The 16,605-nt window shown below is 43.8% G+C and overlaps 1 protein-coding gene across 1 annotated transcript in view; it reads left to right on the forward strand.

The window, feature by feature from the left end:
* The window catches only part of slc12a4 (solute carrier family 12 member 4), a 35,730-nt gene that overhangs the window by 10,930 nt on the left and 8,195 nt on the right, over window positions 1-16,605 (forward strand). The window contains exons 3-8 of the mRNA XM_042060739.1: window positions 3,227-3,358; window positions 5,969-6,115; window positions 6,828-6,882; window positions 7,057-7,187; window positions 7,315-7,556; window positions 7,836-8,053. Coding sequence (XP_041916673.1) covers window positions 3,227-3,358; window positions 5,969-6,115; window positions 6,828-6,882; window positions 7,057-7,187; window positions 7,315-7,556; window positions 7,836-8,053 — 925 coding nt within the window. The remainder of the gene's footprint in view (window positions 1-3,226; window positions 3,359-5,968; window positions 6,116-6,827; window positions 6,883-7,056; window positions 7,188-7,314; window positions 7,557-7,835; window positions 8,054-16,605) is intronic.

Raw genomic sequence — 16,605 nt, forward strand, 5'->3', positions numbered from 1 at the left:
CAAATAACCACCTCTGGCAGCTTCTTGACAATTTGTCTCTAACATTATACCCTTCTCACTTAGTATTTACTGAAAAAGCAGTGGCATCAAAGTGGTGTACTCATGTGAATAGCCTGTTTATTATGACCACCGCTAGCGAAGCGGTCATATAGGGATTGTCAAAGTTTTTTTTTTTTTTTCCCCCATCATCTACTTCCTGAATTTTTGGTCAACGATACCCGGGACACCGAACCACCGGGGCACATGAAATTTGGTGGGTATGTAACCCCACTAGACTTACGGAAAAATTTTGTTTCGTCCCCGGGGGCCACTCCCCCCCGTGCTGGGCCCCCCGAACCGCAAAAAAAGCAGTTTTTCCTAAATAACTACCTGAACCGTGGCACTGAGGATGAAGAATCTTTTATGGTATGTTGGTCTCAAGGGCCCACATCAATCTGGCCCATAATCACTCATTTGTGATTTGCATTTTTTGATTTCTTAAAAGATTGAGCTTGGTCTGGTGAAAGCCAGACTAGCCATGGACCTCAGTTACACAATGCAAGGGAACATGAATCAGCCCAGGCGCGCCTGCAGGTGTACGTCCGTACGCACTGTGCGTACCATCAGGCTACTCAACACCAAGAGAAAATTTCCCGTGTGTGTGTATTCACACCAAATTGGCCCACCATACCTTCCCAACTATGGACAGTATCTCCCATTAGCTGCATGCCATCAGGCTACAATTTACAATTTTCTATTGAAGTTAGTGAATACCTTATCAAAATTAACGCGCACACATTTTGTTTGAGCAGCAGAGAGAGAATACGCACGCAGGCACGCAACTAGGCTACTTGTTTTCTTTTACTCGGCTATCTATATATAGTTATCAGCACACATTGTTGAGTTAATTCACTAACTCAATACTCATCATGGATATCACAAGTTTAAACAACGAAAACAGAAACGATGGATGCAGCAAAGCTAGGGGAGTTATTCCAGATGGGCAAGAACAAGGTAGGCAATTGCTTGTCAGAACGTTAGACTGCATTAGACAGATGTTTAAAGCCAGACGTCACGGTAGGCTAGAACAAAACTAAAGGTAACTTTAGCCTGTATAGGGCTTAGGGTTGCAAAATTCTGGGAATTTTCAAAGTTGGAAACTTTCCATGGGAATTAACGGGAATATATGGGAATTAACAGGAATAAACAGGAATTAATGGGAATAAACTGGGAATTTTTAATATGGCAAGTTAGTCTATAACAGGGAACTTAAATGTAGTGGACAAAACCCCATCTTGCAGCATAATATTAGTTAAAACAACCTGATTTAATGCAATTTCAGTCAAATTTCTACCCTGCACATATGTCAATCACATGCACACAGCAATCGGCATAGGCTGCTAGACATAAAGGAAACCTATGGTGCGTTCATATAACCTGACCCTAGCCAGATGAATGTCGTTCCGCTTAGCTCCGCCTAGCTTCACTCACATCCATCTGGGACCTCTTCCATTGAGAGTGATTTCTCCAACCAACTTTATGGTTTAGCCAATCAGGACGCAGGGCGGGAGTATGTGACATAGCGTAGAAGCGACTGTGAATCTGTTATTAGCGTCACGGGTTGGCTTCGATGTGAGTGGTTGAAGTAGCACGTCAATAGATGACGGACAAGTGGCTTATTCAATCATATGCAAGCATTTTTTGATTAGGCCCAGCCTTCTGAAGCAACACTTCAATGGATCGGTTCCAGATGGATGAGTGGAGCTAGGTGGAGCGAAATTCATCTGGCTATTGCCAGGTTAGCGTTCATATGCATGGGGGAAAAATGTTCCAACCAATCGGATTTTGTTGTTGAGTGGTGTAGTGTATCTTGGGCAGTTCAGTGTTGCTAGTTTAGCACACCAGTAAACCATAGGCAGAGAATGGGATCCCCGCTAGCATGCTAGCTAGCTTTGTATGCTAAGCACAAATCCGAACATACAAATCATATTGCTTATTACGAAACAAAATGTTAATGTTTGTATATGAAACAGTTTGTATGAATTACCCAAAAGTCCATGTTCATTTCCGTAAATTCCCATTAATTCCCATAATTTCCTTTAATTCCATGAAAGTTTCCAATTTGGAATATTTCCAAAATTCCCCAGCTTAACTTCCCATGGTAAGTTTCCGGAAAGTTTCCAGAAATTTACCGGAAATTTTCCGCCCCTTTGCAACCCTAATAGGGCTGTATCAAGTTGTCCAAATGAATAGGTCATTGAAGACGTTGTTGTATTATTGCATGTGAATGTTACTATGCTACTTTTTTGCTGACCAATGCACGGACCTAAAACCGGGAAACGGACAAATATTGTCCACAGTCCACGGTTCAGTGATGGGTGTGCGTACTATAGCATTAATTCCTGCAGGCGCCCCTGAATCAGCCTATATTTGCACGAACAATAACGGACAACAGCTCTTCAACTTTGGCCCGTTAAAGTGTGTATGAACAGTCTAGCGACGCATTTCATCAAGGCCCATTTGGACATGTCAGTTATTTGCACATTTGTTTCAGACTACTGTTACTTAATTTGTGCATTAACAATAACGTTTCAGACTACTGTTACTTAATTTGTGCATTGACAATAAAGTATTACATGAACTAAAGATGACTAAAATCTTGTAGAAGAAGAAACATTCACAAAAAATCCATCCATCCAAAAATGACCTTTGTTTTTGATAGCTGTTGAAAACGGCATGGAACTGACAGAGATGTTTTTGTTTATAAATAAATAAATTAAATAAATAAATAAATAAATAAATAAATAAATACATAACATTATGCTGATACCTTTTGCTTTTCCCAAATACAATGTAGCCTACAGGTGTAAGTGACCTTTCATCAATCCAGTTGCAATGGATGAACTGTGATGAACTGCCCTACTTGTGATTGTTTAGAGATTTTAAAGTTTTTATAACAATGCTACATCTTCTTTGGCTATTCTACAATCTATTCACCTTTTCAGCACCAGTAGGCTACTTTCTGTGCAGCCACACACACACACTCAGGCATGCCAAACAAGCATACACAAAAATTTCAAGAGTGGGGGATGGAGTAAAATATGGAGACAAATTGAAGTGTGATTTATTTTCGCGGAACGGATGTACAGGACTGAGCGGCGGTCATATTTTGTACCGCTATGCGGTACATCTAGTTATTATTATTAACTATCTGAGCCTGCATAAAACTTGGTCTTGTGTCCTGCAGGAGGAGCTGGACATCAGGCCCAAGGTGTCCCATCTCCTCAGCCGACTGGTCAACTACACCAACGTGACCCAGGGGGCCAAAGAACATGAGGAGGCTGAAAACGCAGATGCATCCAGAAGAAATATCCCAAAGGTTAAGATCATCAGAGATAGGCGAACCATAGTCACAAGAACCTTACAATTTATTAATCTATGATATTAATAATAATAATAATAATAATAATAATAATTAAAAAATCTCAAGCTATTATTATTAACATCAAGCAACAACCTTTCTGACCAAAATTGTAGAATAGTCACTTAAGTAATGTATGAACTGGTCAATCAAATCCTTATTGATATATATACAGCGGGGAAAATAAGTATTGAACATGTCAACATTTTTTTCAGTAATTATACTTCCAGTGAGGCTATTTGCATGAAATTTTCACCAGACATTAGTATTAACTTAGGTAATCCACACATATAAAAAAAATCCAAACATTAATGTCCATAAGTAGAGTTATGAGCAAAAAAGTGGAATGGCACAGGGAAAAAGTATTGAACACGCTAAGAAAAAGCAGTGCACAAAGGCAAGGAATGGCCAGGGACGAGCTGGAATCTATACGCAGTTAGAGAGTAATTATCCCTCATATCTGTGCAAATTAATATAAGATGGATTAGTACATATTAATGAGCTATAAAAGGTTTTTCATTACCAAGGTGTCACATAAGAAACATTTCATAATGGGTAAAAGCAAAGAGCTCTTCCAAGATCTTTGCAACATTATTGTTGCAAAACATATCAGTGGAACTGGTTACAGATGCATTTCAAAACTTAAGAATCATCCAGTAAGCAGTATTGGAGCCATTATCTGCAAGTGGAAGGAACATCACTGCATCATCAATCGGCCATGCACAGGATCTCCCCTGACAAGATTTCTGACCAGGAAGTCAGAAGGATAGTCAGAAGTGTAGCCTGAAGTGTAGAAGAGCCAAGGACCACTTGGAGAAAGCTCCAGAAAGACTTGGAGGCAGCAGGTTCAATTGTTACAGAGAAAATCATAGGTAATGCACTCCACCGCCATGGCCTCTATGCACGCTCACGCCGCATGACTCTATTACTGAAGAAAAACATGTCGAAACACGTTGAAAGTTTGCTACACAACAAAAAAGTATTTAAGAAATTTCAGTAGGTGTATTCAATACTTTTTACCTGTGGCATTCCACTTTTTTACTCATAACTCTACTTATGGACATTCATGTTTGGATTTTTTAATATGTGTGGATTATCTAAGTTAATACTAATGTCTGGAGAAAATGTCATGTGAATAGCCACACTGGAAGTATACTTACTGAAAAAAATGTTGACGTGTTCAATACTTATTTTCCCTGCTGTATATATATATATTTTTTTTTAAAAGTGGTTACTTAATGGTAATTTTGATTTGCCTCAAACATTAACTCCTATGAACAGACATCAGAAAGTTATTTGAACGAATCAGAGACAGGAAAGCAGTAAGCAAGGATGAGACAGAGGTAAGACCTGACTGTAGATGATTAACAAGTGATTAACAAGTAAGCTATCCGGCCTGCTGTGGGTCTGGCAAAAGTAAGTCTGAAATTATTCATGGCTGATTTATAGTTGACTTGAGTCAGGGTTTGTAAAGGGCTGAGCAAGGGAAGTTCAAAAATGTACCACACACTGTATAGCACATTCCATGCATGCATTTAAGAATTCAGAGTTATGTGTCTAGCTACGACCCTAGTTAGACATCAGTACATGATAAGTGATCATGCCCTACATTTGCAAATAACTAATGCTTCCATTGGGGTCAGTTCTCTCTAAGCATGAATGACCCAGATGCCACTAATCAATGCTCCTGATCAATGGCACACACTCATGGAGCCATCTGTGGTGCAAGCCTCAACCAACCTCTAAGTTTTTTTTTTTACATAAAAAAGATTACATACAAGACTAATACACTTGCAAATCTCCTTGCAGTGTTTCCCAGATAATTGAATTCCATTTGTGGTGGCTGGTTTGCAGAATTAACTTGAATGCAACAGTTTTTAACAAATTAGCACAGCGTGGTTATGATGCTAACCAGATTTAAGCACAATTTAGTACAACCTGGAAAATCATTGTGTGGTGTTCAATGTTGATATTGTGGTGGGCCGCCACAAATAAGTCAATGTATGGGAAACACTGCCTTGGTAGAGGAATACAGTGGCTTACATGGTGTGAATGTGCTTCACATGTAGCATTTCCCTTCAGTTTTGCAAGTCAGTTATTATTGGATGGTTTTCTATATTGGATGGTTTGTATTTAGGGATGGGCATCGTTAAGAAATTATCGATATCGATGCCATTGTCGAGTCTGCTTATCGATGCGATTCCTTATCGATTTCCATATCGATTCCTGTACCATTTGCTGAACACTTACAGGATGGCTTTGAGAGTTGTTGGCTTTGAATGTTTAATTTAAAGTGAGTTTAGAGAATGAATATCAAGTGTGCAATATCAATACAGAAGTTGAATGCTTTAACATTTCTGAAAAAGTAAACATTTCTAAAACAAAGCTTTGTATTGGAATCGTTAGTGGAATCGTTAACATGTGGATTTGTACGATTCCGATGGATCGGAACGTTTGGAACCGGTTCCTAACCGATACCTGGAACCGATTCCCAAGCCTATTTGTATTATTGTCAGTGCATTAGCATAGGCCTAGTGACATGACTCTGTTTTATTCCTGTGTCTTTAGTCACCAAATATGGGCACGCTGATGGGTGTCTACCTGCCCTGTCTACAAAACATCTTTGGTGTCATCCTCTTCCTCCGACTCACCTGGATTGTGGGCATGGCTGGAGTTGTACAGTCCTTCCTCATAGTTCTCATGTGCTGTGCATGTGTAAGTCTATTACTGGAACTCCGAGGACATTTGTGTTGCTAAATCAATTTCAACACGTCACTGTCCTCATGAGACCATTAACGTCAGTAAATCTGTTTCTAGAATAAAAACACAAATACTCTGTACACATGTCTTATGTTTGTCAACAAACATGATACTGACGGACATAATTAATTAAAGCTGCAGTTAAGCTATTTACGAAAATATAACTTATTTTTAGGGTGTTACATTGGCATCTATATCAGCCTGAGAAAAACATCCTCTCTCACAGTAGCAAGTCCCCTAGCCTACACTTGATGGCAGGAAATGGCACAGACTTAAGCAATTCACTTCCCAGACAGCAAAATAGTTGCAGATAGATAACTTGTCGTGCATATGAAAAAAAAGCATAAAATGTTATTGACGAATGATGGTTTAGGCCTTATGAACAGGAGTGGACACAACAGGCCAACTCTTTTCAGAGTGCCTCAATAGCCCATGTGCTGATCTGTGACAACTGACAGACACAGCTTCCTCACCTTTCTCTTTACCTATCCCATTCCCCTTAGCTATCCAGGAAGTTTGAATTGTAGCCCAACACAAAACGCCATTATAATACTTATTTAAGTAGGCTAAAGATATGATAAATGTTTTTTGTATTATTATTATTCCATGTCTATCAGCTACAGGCCTGTTATTTTAATGTTTGTTTGTTTGTTTTTTCATCTTACAGACAATGCTCACTGCTATATCTATGAGCGCAATTGCTACTAATGGAGTTGTGCCAGGTAAGCTTAAGGGTTAAAACTCCCTTTTAAGAATCTGTCAGTTGTACTGACCACTATACAGTTTGGTGTCTGGAGAAGCTGGAGTGGTCCTTCACCCTTCTCATGATATAGACCTGCCTGTTTCAAGTCGGCTTTTTTTTTTTTTTTTTTTTTTTTGTTGCTTTGTTCTTCTAGCTGGTGGGGCATATTTTATGATTTCCCGCTCTCTGGGCCCAGAGTTTGGAGGTGCTGTGGGACTCTGTTTTTACCTGGGAACGACATTTGCAGCAGCTATGTACATATTAGGAGCAATTGAAATATTTCTGGTAAGTCAGTAGTGTTTATGTTTTAAACCTATGTTTTACTAGGCTACTGATTTTTAATAATTTCATTTAACCTTTTGTTTTCCATGTATGTCGCATAATGTACTTGTATTGTGTTCCTGTTCCATAGAAATACCTGGTACCACAGTCAGCAATATTTCACTCTACCGATATGCACGGAGCAGATGGGGCCATGCTCAACAACATGCGGGTCTATGGCACTATATGCCTCAGTATGATGGCACTTGTCGTATTTGTGGGGGTTAAGTACGTCAACAAGCTGGCCTCCCTCTTCCTGGCCTGCGTGCTCATCTCCATCGTGTCCATCTATGTTGGAGCTGTGATGTCCAGCTTCAACCCACCAGACTTTTCGTAAGTTAAGACAGAGAGTAAAGGGCAGCAGTCCACAAAAGAACAACATCATTTATTTCTTTTCAGGTTCATTCATTAATTACGGGTAGAATGGAAGACACGACACACCGCTACAATGATTCCAGTCCACTATATAATTTCCTCACATTAATATTCCAGAGGGCATTCATGATGGCATTCATGTATGTTCTCTGGCCTTGTTTGTGCTTGTGCTTGACAGTGGTCAGGACATTGGTCGTCATTGGCCTTTTCCTGTTTACTCTAACACTTAACATGCAGGATTTGTATGCTGGGAAACCGGACACTGGTGAGGGATCTCTTTGACACGTGCGGGAAGACCGTTGTGGAGGGCAACAACACCGTACCAAGCCAACTGTGGAGAATGTTCTGCGGCTCAGGAAATGCTACTAGCCTCCACTGTGACGATGAGTACTTCAACCAGAACAACGTTACTGAAATACAGGGAATTCCTGGCTTGTCCAGTGGTGTAATTAGCGGTAAGAATCATTCAGTTGTGGATAGAGTACTGTAATTGGTGCAATGCCACATGTATTTTTAAAATGTGATATGTTACTTTTATATATATATAAGTATATATACTCTTTTGATCCCGTGTGGGAAGTTTGGTCTCTGCATTTATCCCAATCCATGAATTAGGGAGCAGTGAGGGGTTAGGTGCCTTGCTCAAGGGCACTTCAGCCGTGGATGTGGGCATGGGAGACCGCAGTGCTCGAATTACGTGGGAGCCAGAGGGAGCCGAGCTCCCTTAGAGTGAGGACTGGCTCCTATAAAAACAACAAAGTCAAAAATCTGAGGGGGTCTCTTATATCTGAAGGTGTCTGGCATTGTAATTTAATCTTAAACAACGCTCATTATCCATCCCTGAACGATCTCTTACCAGTAGGCTAGGCCAGGGGCTCCCAAACAAGGCCCCCCAAATACCACTAGATTCTGGCCAAGGACCCCCTTATTAAACCCATCGACAATACTACGGCAAATGTAAAAATACATTAAGCTAATCCTAATAATTATTTTAGCCACAAACACTTCACGATGGAGCATACAGTGCGTAAAAAATTTATTTGGGGCTTTCTGCTATATGAGAGCTATCACGACTATTATTCCCAGTCATTATCATGGAAAATATAATGTTCAGATATGCGTCACATTATTATAATGGCATTGTATAACAACCCTCATAGTAATAGGTATATTTGAAATTTTTCAAATGTATTTATGTGTTGCTTTTGTTTTTTCCTCCAACTTGCTGAGGCCCCCCTGGCACCCTCTCGCGGCCCCCACTTTGAAAACCACTGGGCTAGGCTACGTTAAATTAAAATATAGGCTACTACTGGACGTAGACCTACCCTACGCTCTTGAACGCAGCATGACTGCACTATACCATCACACCACTTGTTCTGCTACATGTGTTTTTACTTTGTGTTCAATGACTGTAACTCCGTGTTTTAAGATTTAGTAATGGTCCACTTCTGCCATCTAATGGTGAAAGCTGGTAGTTCGAATATAAATGCGTACACTTGTCGTTGTCTGATGATGTCATATGCCTTGGACTTTGTTTATTTCACACTGGTTTAATAAGCGCAGTGCTCCGCACTCTACTTGTTTAAGTCTTGTTCAAATTGGCCTCTGAAAGCATCGTTGTTTTACCCTACTTCAAGAACTCCATAAAGAGTGAACTGGAATACGTCGTCTGCGTGGTTTGTTCCTGGAGAGGAGTTTAACTATCTGTCGACCCTGGCAAGGCGTTGGGGGTAGAGGGCAGAACAGTAAAACAACGACTTCTGGCGGGCTTTCTTCACGCTTGGAGGAAGAACAACGTTGGACGGGAGCTAGGCTACGCATCCTACAGAACCAACTGACTGGATTTTCTCGTCAAGTAAGGACATTAAATTCAAAGTTAATATGGCAGAAAGAGACTCAACTATGAGAACAGTTAAAATCAGATCGACTGCATCTTGTTCTTCGAAAAGGTCAGCGAGCTCAATATCTAGCAAAGTAGCCGCTGCTAAAGCGCGCGCTGAAGCCGAGGCAGCAAGGACTGAAGCAGCTTTCGCTACACAGGAGAACGAACTCAAGATAAAGCAAGCAGAATTGGAGGCATCCACTCAGTTACAGCGGACACGTTTAGAAATGTCACTGAATGTAGTACACCTCGAGAAAAGGGCTGCAGCTGCAGCGGCTAAAGCAGAGGTCTTTGAAGCTGCAGCACAACTGGAGGAGGGCTCTGAGAAGGATTTTAGCCACATCGACGTGCCAACGGACGATTCAGAGACGCGCACAAAGAACTATGTTAAAGGAGTGGCTCAGTTCGCTCCGACCATGAACTCTGTGGGCGCCCCTGTTTGCTTTCCGGAGAGACAGACCTCTGAATATGCCCACACCGTTGCCTCCTACCATACAAGCTACATGCCTGGTAGTAAACCTCAACAGAACTTTAGACCCCCCTATGTACAGCACGTCCCAACCCAAAATCAGGCTGTGGAGGGAGGTTTTAAAGAACAGTTTGTGCCACGACCGCAGCACATTAACTATGTGATTAAAACTACACCTCACACTGCATTTGTACAACATTTAGGAAATGGCTGCAACACTGCATACAACAGACTTTCTGACAATCCCCATGTGCCACCTGATGCTGCATACAAGCAAAATGGCCCTGTGCACAGCCACACGGACGACAATAATAACACCGACATGTCAAACATTGTCAGATTCATGGCTCGACGTGAGCTAATCTCCACTGGACTTATGCAGTTCAATGACCGTCCTGAATGCTTTAGGGCTTGGAGAGCATCTTTCATGAACTCTATCAGAGACCTTAACCTGTCAGCTAGTGAGCAGCTCGACCTCCTAGCGAAATGGTTAGGCAAAGACTCAGCTGAACACGCCAGGCGAATAAGGACTGTGCATGTGAACTATCCGGAACAAGGACTCCGAGCTATATGGGACCGGCTCAACGAGTGCTACGGCGCACCAGAGGTCATCGAGAGCTCCTTGTTCAGGAGATTGGAGAACTTCCCCAAGATCCAGAACAAAGATGGCCGCAAATTAAGAGAACTAGGGGACTTGCTTATGGAAATACAAGCGGCTAAGGATGATGGGGACCTGCTTGGGCTTAGCTACTTAGACACGCCCCGTGGGGTCAACCCTATTGTGCAGAAATTACCATTTTATTTGCAGGAAAAGTGGCTCACATTAGGCTTTAACTTTAAAGAACAACATAGGGCCCCCTATCCCCCATTCAGTTTCTTTGTGAACTTTGTGTGTCAGCAAGCAAAAATGCGAAATGACCCAGGTTTTATGCTGTCAGCGTCAAGTAACGAACCTTCTGGTCATAACAAGCCAACGTTTAAACCTGACAGTCAGAGGGCAGTGGCGGTTCTTAAGACCAGAGTGTCCAGCAACACCTCACTCATGTCATCTGACTCCCCTGCAGCAAGTAAGTCCATCAGCAGAGAGGACCCAGCGAAACATTGTCTGCTGCACAACAAAGCTCACCCTCTCCACAAATGCCGTGGATTTAGAGAAAAACCCATAGAGGAAAGAAAGGAACTCCTAAAGAAACACGGAGTGTGCTACAAATGCTGCAAGGCCATACACCTAGCAAAGAACTGTGATGAGGAGGTAAGCTGCACAGAATGTGGAAGCAAAACGCACATCGCTGCACTGCATCCCGGCCCGGTCCAGAGGTCCAACAGCTCAGGTCCTGCATCAGAGAACGGCGGGGAGACTGCAGTCTCGACCACATGCACCAAGGTGTGTGGAAAGGACATCTCAGGACGCTCCTGTTCCAAAATATGCCTTGTGAGGGTGTACCCAGCCGACCACCCTGACTCTGCTCTCCGTGCGTATGCCATACTAGACGACCAAAGTAATAGATCTCTTGCACGGTCTGAGTTTTTCAGTCTGTTCAACATCTCAGGACGCCCCTCACCATACTCTCTGAAAACGTGCGCTGGCACAGTAGAGACTGCAGGCAGACAGGCACGTGGCTTCATGGTGGAGCCCATTGATGGCAGTGTCACACTCACACTGCCACCACTGATTGAATGCAACGAAATTCCAAACAACCGAACAGAAATCCCCACACCTGAGGTTGCCTTAAGCCACACACACTTAAAACATCTCGCAAAGCACTTCCCTGAGCTGGATCCTCAAGCTCCTATTGTACTGTTGTTAGGCAGAGATATGATCAGAGTTCATAAGGTGAGAAGGCAGGTGAACGGCCCACACAACGCACCCTACGCCCAAAAGCTGGATCTGGGCTGGGTGATCGTGGGTGATGTGTGCATTGGAGATATGCATAAACCAACCCTGGTCAGCGCCTACTACACCAACGTGCTGAGAAACGGACGCCCTTCTCTCTTTCCGCCATGCCCAAACAGCTACACGGTGAAGGAGAGATACTGTAATGCTGAGTCCCCCTCACACGCCATCCTACACAGAGACAGTCATGCAAAGGTACAGAACATCTTGAACTGTGATGTTTTTCAGACAACAAAGGACGATGACACAGAGGCTCCTTCCATCGAGGACATGCAGTTTATGAGCATCATGGACCGTGGAGTCTACAAGGACGAAGGAAACAGCTGGGTGGCTCCCCTGCCCTTCAGAGCTCAACGGCCACGGCTGTGCGACAATCGCGCACAAGCACTGGAACGCCTCAACTCGCTACAACGCTCTTTCAAGAGAAAGCCTGAAATGAAAGAACAGTTCATCACATTCATGAAAAAGATCTTTCAGAGTGGACACGCTGAGGAAGCCCCCCCACTGAAACCTGGTGAGGAGCACTGGTACTTACCATGCTTTGGTGTGTATCACCCAAAAAAACCCTCTCAGATAAGAGTCGTTTTTGACTCCAGTGCGCAACACAAAGGACTGTCTCTGAACCAAGTGCTGTTAACTGGACCGGACCTCAACAACAGCCTCGTGGGGGTCCTCCTCCGCTTCAGAAAAGAACTTGTCGCCTTCTCTGTGGACATACAACAAATGTTCCACTGCTTCAAGGTCAAACCAGAGGACCGCAACTTCCTCAGGTTCTTTTGGTTCAAAGATAATGACCCAGAGAAAGAGATAACAGAATGTCGCATGAATGTCCATGTCTTTGGAAATAGCCCTTCCCCGGCAGTGGCCATTTACTGTCTCAGGCGTGCAGCCCAAGAGCAACAGAGTGAGTATGGAGAGGACGCGCGGCAGTTTGTAGCCCGTGACTTTTATGTGGACGATGGGCTAAAATCCCTCCCAACAGCAGAGCAGGCGATCAGTCTACTTAAAAGGACTCAAAGTATGCTGGCGTGTTCCAACCTCAGACTGCATAAGCTGGCCTCAAACAGCAAGGAAGTTATGGAGGCCTTTCCCTGTGAGGACCACGCCACAGACTTAAAAGACCTGGACCTGGCAGCTGACAGTCTACCAGTGCAGCGGAGCCTGGGGCTACACTGGGACCTGGACTCTGACTGTTTCACTTACCGTGTGCAGGATGAGAGGAAGCCGTTCACGCGAAGAGGAGTCCTTTCCACAGTGAACAGCTTGTATGATCCGCTCGGATTCGTCTCTCCTGTGACTATTCAAGGTAAAGCGCTCCTCCGAGAACTCACCTCTGACTCTCCTGAATGGGACGCCCCACTGCCTGCAGAAAAGGAGAAGTTGTGGGACAGCTGGAGAGATTCTCTTCAGGAGCTACAACACCTAAAGATCCCCAGAGCTTACACAGGTGCGTCATTGTCTGCAGCCGAACGAACTGAATTATGTGTCTTCTCAGATGCATCAGAGAGGGCAGTTGCTGCGGTTGCCTATTTAAAGACTGTACATGCAGATGGAACATCCCACACAGGACTGATTTCAAGCAAAGCTAGACTCGCGCCACGCCCAGAACACACCATACCCCGTCTGGAGCTGTGTGGAGCAGTCATGGCAGTGAATCTGGCAGAGGCCATCATGTCTGAAATTGACATCACATTTGATGCGGTCACATTCTACACGGACAGTAAGATTGTACTCGGGTACATTTTCAATGAGAAAAGAAGATTCTACGTGTATGTGAGCAATCGTGTTCAAAGAATCAGACGAAGCACACTGCCACAACAGTGGAGGTATGTTCACACACAGCACAATCCCGCAGATATCCCAACACGGTCTATCCCAACTGAACACTTAAGAAACACGATATGGTTCACCGGACCAGCATTCTTGTCTCAGCCTGTGGACATGTCACTTCCTGAACGGACATTTGAACTTTTACAGCCAGAACAGGACCCTGAAATCCGACCGCAGGTGACCACACTCTCCACTTCAGTGTTAAAACATCTAGGGTCACAGCGCTTCAGCCGCTTCTCACGCTGGAGCTCCCTCACAAGGTCTGTTGGAGTTCTGATTCACATCATCCAGAGCTTCAGAAAAAAGAACGGAAAGTGTCAGGGATGGCACCATTGTCACATGCCTTTAACGGTGGATATGTCTCGTCAAAGCGCAGCAGTCATCATTAGAACAGTCCAGCACGAAGCCTTTGAGAGAGAGCTGGAGTACCTCACATCCAGCATGAACATTCCAAAGACCAGCCCACTCTGGTCACTGGATCCTTTCATCGACCAGGACAGCCTGCTGCGAGTAGGGGGACGTCTCGCTGCAGCAGACCTAGATCCTGATGAGAAAAGGCCGCTCATCTTGCCTGGACGCCACCATGTAGCCACCCTCATTGTGCATCACTTTCATGAACAGACACATCACCAGGGACGCCACTTCACCGAGGGGGCTGTCCGATCTGCTGGCTACTGGATAGTAGGTAGCAAGAGATGTGTCAGCAGAGTGATTTTTGAATGCATTGTGTGCCGTAAACTCAGAGGAAAGTGTGAAGTTCAAAAAATGGCTGACCTACCACAGGACAGACTCAGCACGGAGCCGCCCTTCACTAATGTCGGCATGGACGTTTTCGGGCCCTGGGCTGTCGCCGCACGTCGCACAAGGGGAGGTCACGCTGAGAGTAAGAGGTGGGCAGTTCTCTTTACTTGCTTGTCTGTCAGAGCCATTCACATTGAAGTGATAGAGTCCTTGGACTCTTCCAGCTTTATTAATGCATTCAGAAGGTTCCAGTCTATCCGAGGGCCTGTGAAACACCTACGCTCTGATAGGGGCACGAATTTCATCGGGGCTTCCAAAGACCTCGAAATCCCCTCCAATGCCGATGAGAAAACAATGGAGAGATTTTTCTCAGAACATAGCTGTACATGGACTTTCAACACCCCACACTCCTCCCACATGGGAGGAGTCTGGGAAAGGATGATTGGCATCACACGCCGTATCCTGGACTCAATGCTCATGCAAATGGGATCCTCTAAACTCACACACGAGGTGCTCACGACTTTCTTGGCGGAGGTCGCTGCCATTGTGAACAACCGTCCACTTGTACCTGTCTCCACGGACCCCTCAGATCCCTTCATCCTCACACCAGCGTCACTGCTGACTCAAAAGGTAGGCCCATGTCCACCTCCAGCTGGAGAGTTTGAGCACAAAGACTTATTCAAACAACAGTGGCGCAGAGTGCAAAGCCTGTCCAACACATTCTGGGACAGGTGGCGGAAACAGTACCTGGCGACACTGCAACCCCGCAGGAAGTGGCTATCTGACCAGCCCAATCTCAAGGAAGGAAGCGTGGTTCTTCTCAGGGACATTCAGTGCAAAAGGAACGACTGGCCTCTTGGTATCGTCACAGATGTATACCCCAGCAAAGATGGACGGGTGCGCAAAGTTCAACTAAGAATTTCCAGAAAGGATGGACCAAAACTGCTCCTCAGGCCTGTGCATGAACTGGTGTTGCTCATTTCCCCAGATAAATGATACTGTGATGTTCTGAATGTATTGACAAGAGTAAATGTTAGACAAGAGAAACAGGCATAATACAGATTTATTAATGTTGGAATGTTATGTTCAAAAACTTAGAGTGAAACCCATGGGTATCAGGCGGGGAGTGTTCTGCTACATGTGTTTTTACTTTGTGTTCAATGACTGTAACTCCGTGTTTTAAGATTTAGTAATGGTCCACTTCTGCCATCTAATGGTGAAAGCTGGTAGTTCGAATATAAATGCGTACACTTGTCGTTGTCTGATGATGTCATATGCCTTGGACTTTGTTTATTTCACACTGGTTTAATAAGCGCAGTGCTCCGCACTCTACTTGTTTAAGTCTTGTTCAAATTGGCCTCTGAAAGCATCGTTGTTTTACCCTACTTCAAGAACTCCATAAAGAGTGAACTGGAATACGTCGTCTGCGTGGTTTGTTCCTGGAGAGGAGTTTAACTATCTGTCGACCCTGGCAAGGCGTTGGGGGTAGAGGGCAGAACACCACTATAGCCTATGAGAAAACCGCATAGCCTAATATCGATTTGACAGCACTCGCAAGTCCGAAGAAGTCACCCTGCTTTGATGCGAGTGTTTTGTCTATTTACATAGGCGGTCATTGGGCTGAAAAAGTCCTGTTTGCTGTTGAACTTGTGCTTCGCCTCTTATGTGTTTATTGACAAAAATAAATTATGGCCCATAATACAGCCTACTTCAATGATTGTGTGAATTGATCTGCAACTATCCTCTGCCATTCGAGCTCCGGAAAGTTCCCAGACATTTTGAAACACCTGTTAGCAATCTCTGATGGCGGAATATTCAATGGCTACCCAATGGCTACATCTCATCACGCAGTGCAAATTCCAAAATTGTTCGTCTATTTATTTCCACGGTTCAACACACGAGACGACTGAACACCCCGGTGTTGATATCACTATGTGTACATTAGCCTATAATACTAGAACATAGTTTGGCTGCAATGGCTTTATTCATTTCTGCCAGTTAGTGCATTTTCCCTGTGTATAAGTTAAAGACTACATGCATTATTGTGTTTTAATTTAGCCTATCTGAGATGGTGGTATGGTTCAAATGAGTTACGTTGTTAAATTGAGAATGGCACTCAGACTAAACTAAGTTTAGTCTATTTTTTTGTATTGTGAAATTGAAATGAAATATGGACTATTGCAATCAATAA

This window comes from Alosa sapidissima, chromosome 14 (assembly GCF_018492685.1).
Source record: "Alosa sapidissima isolate fAloSap1 chromosome 14, fAloSap1.pri, whole genome shotgun sequence".
In the NCBI taxonomy this organism is placed as follows: domain Eukaryota; kingdom Metazoa; phylum Chordata; class Actinopteri; order Clupeiformes; family Clupeidae; genus Alosa; species Alosa sapidissima.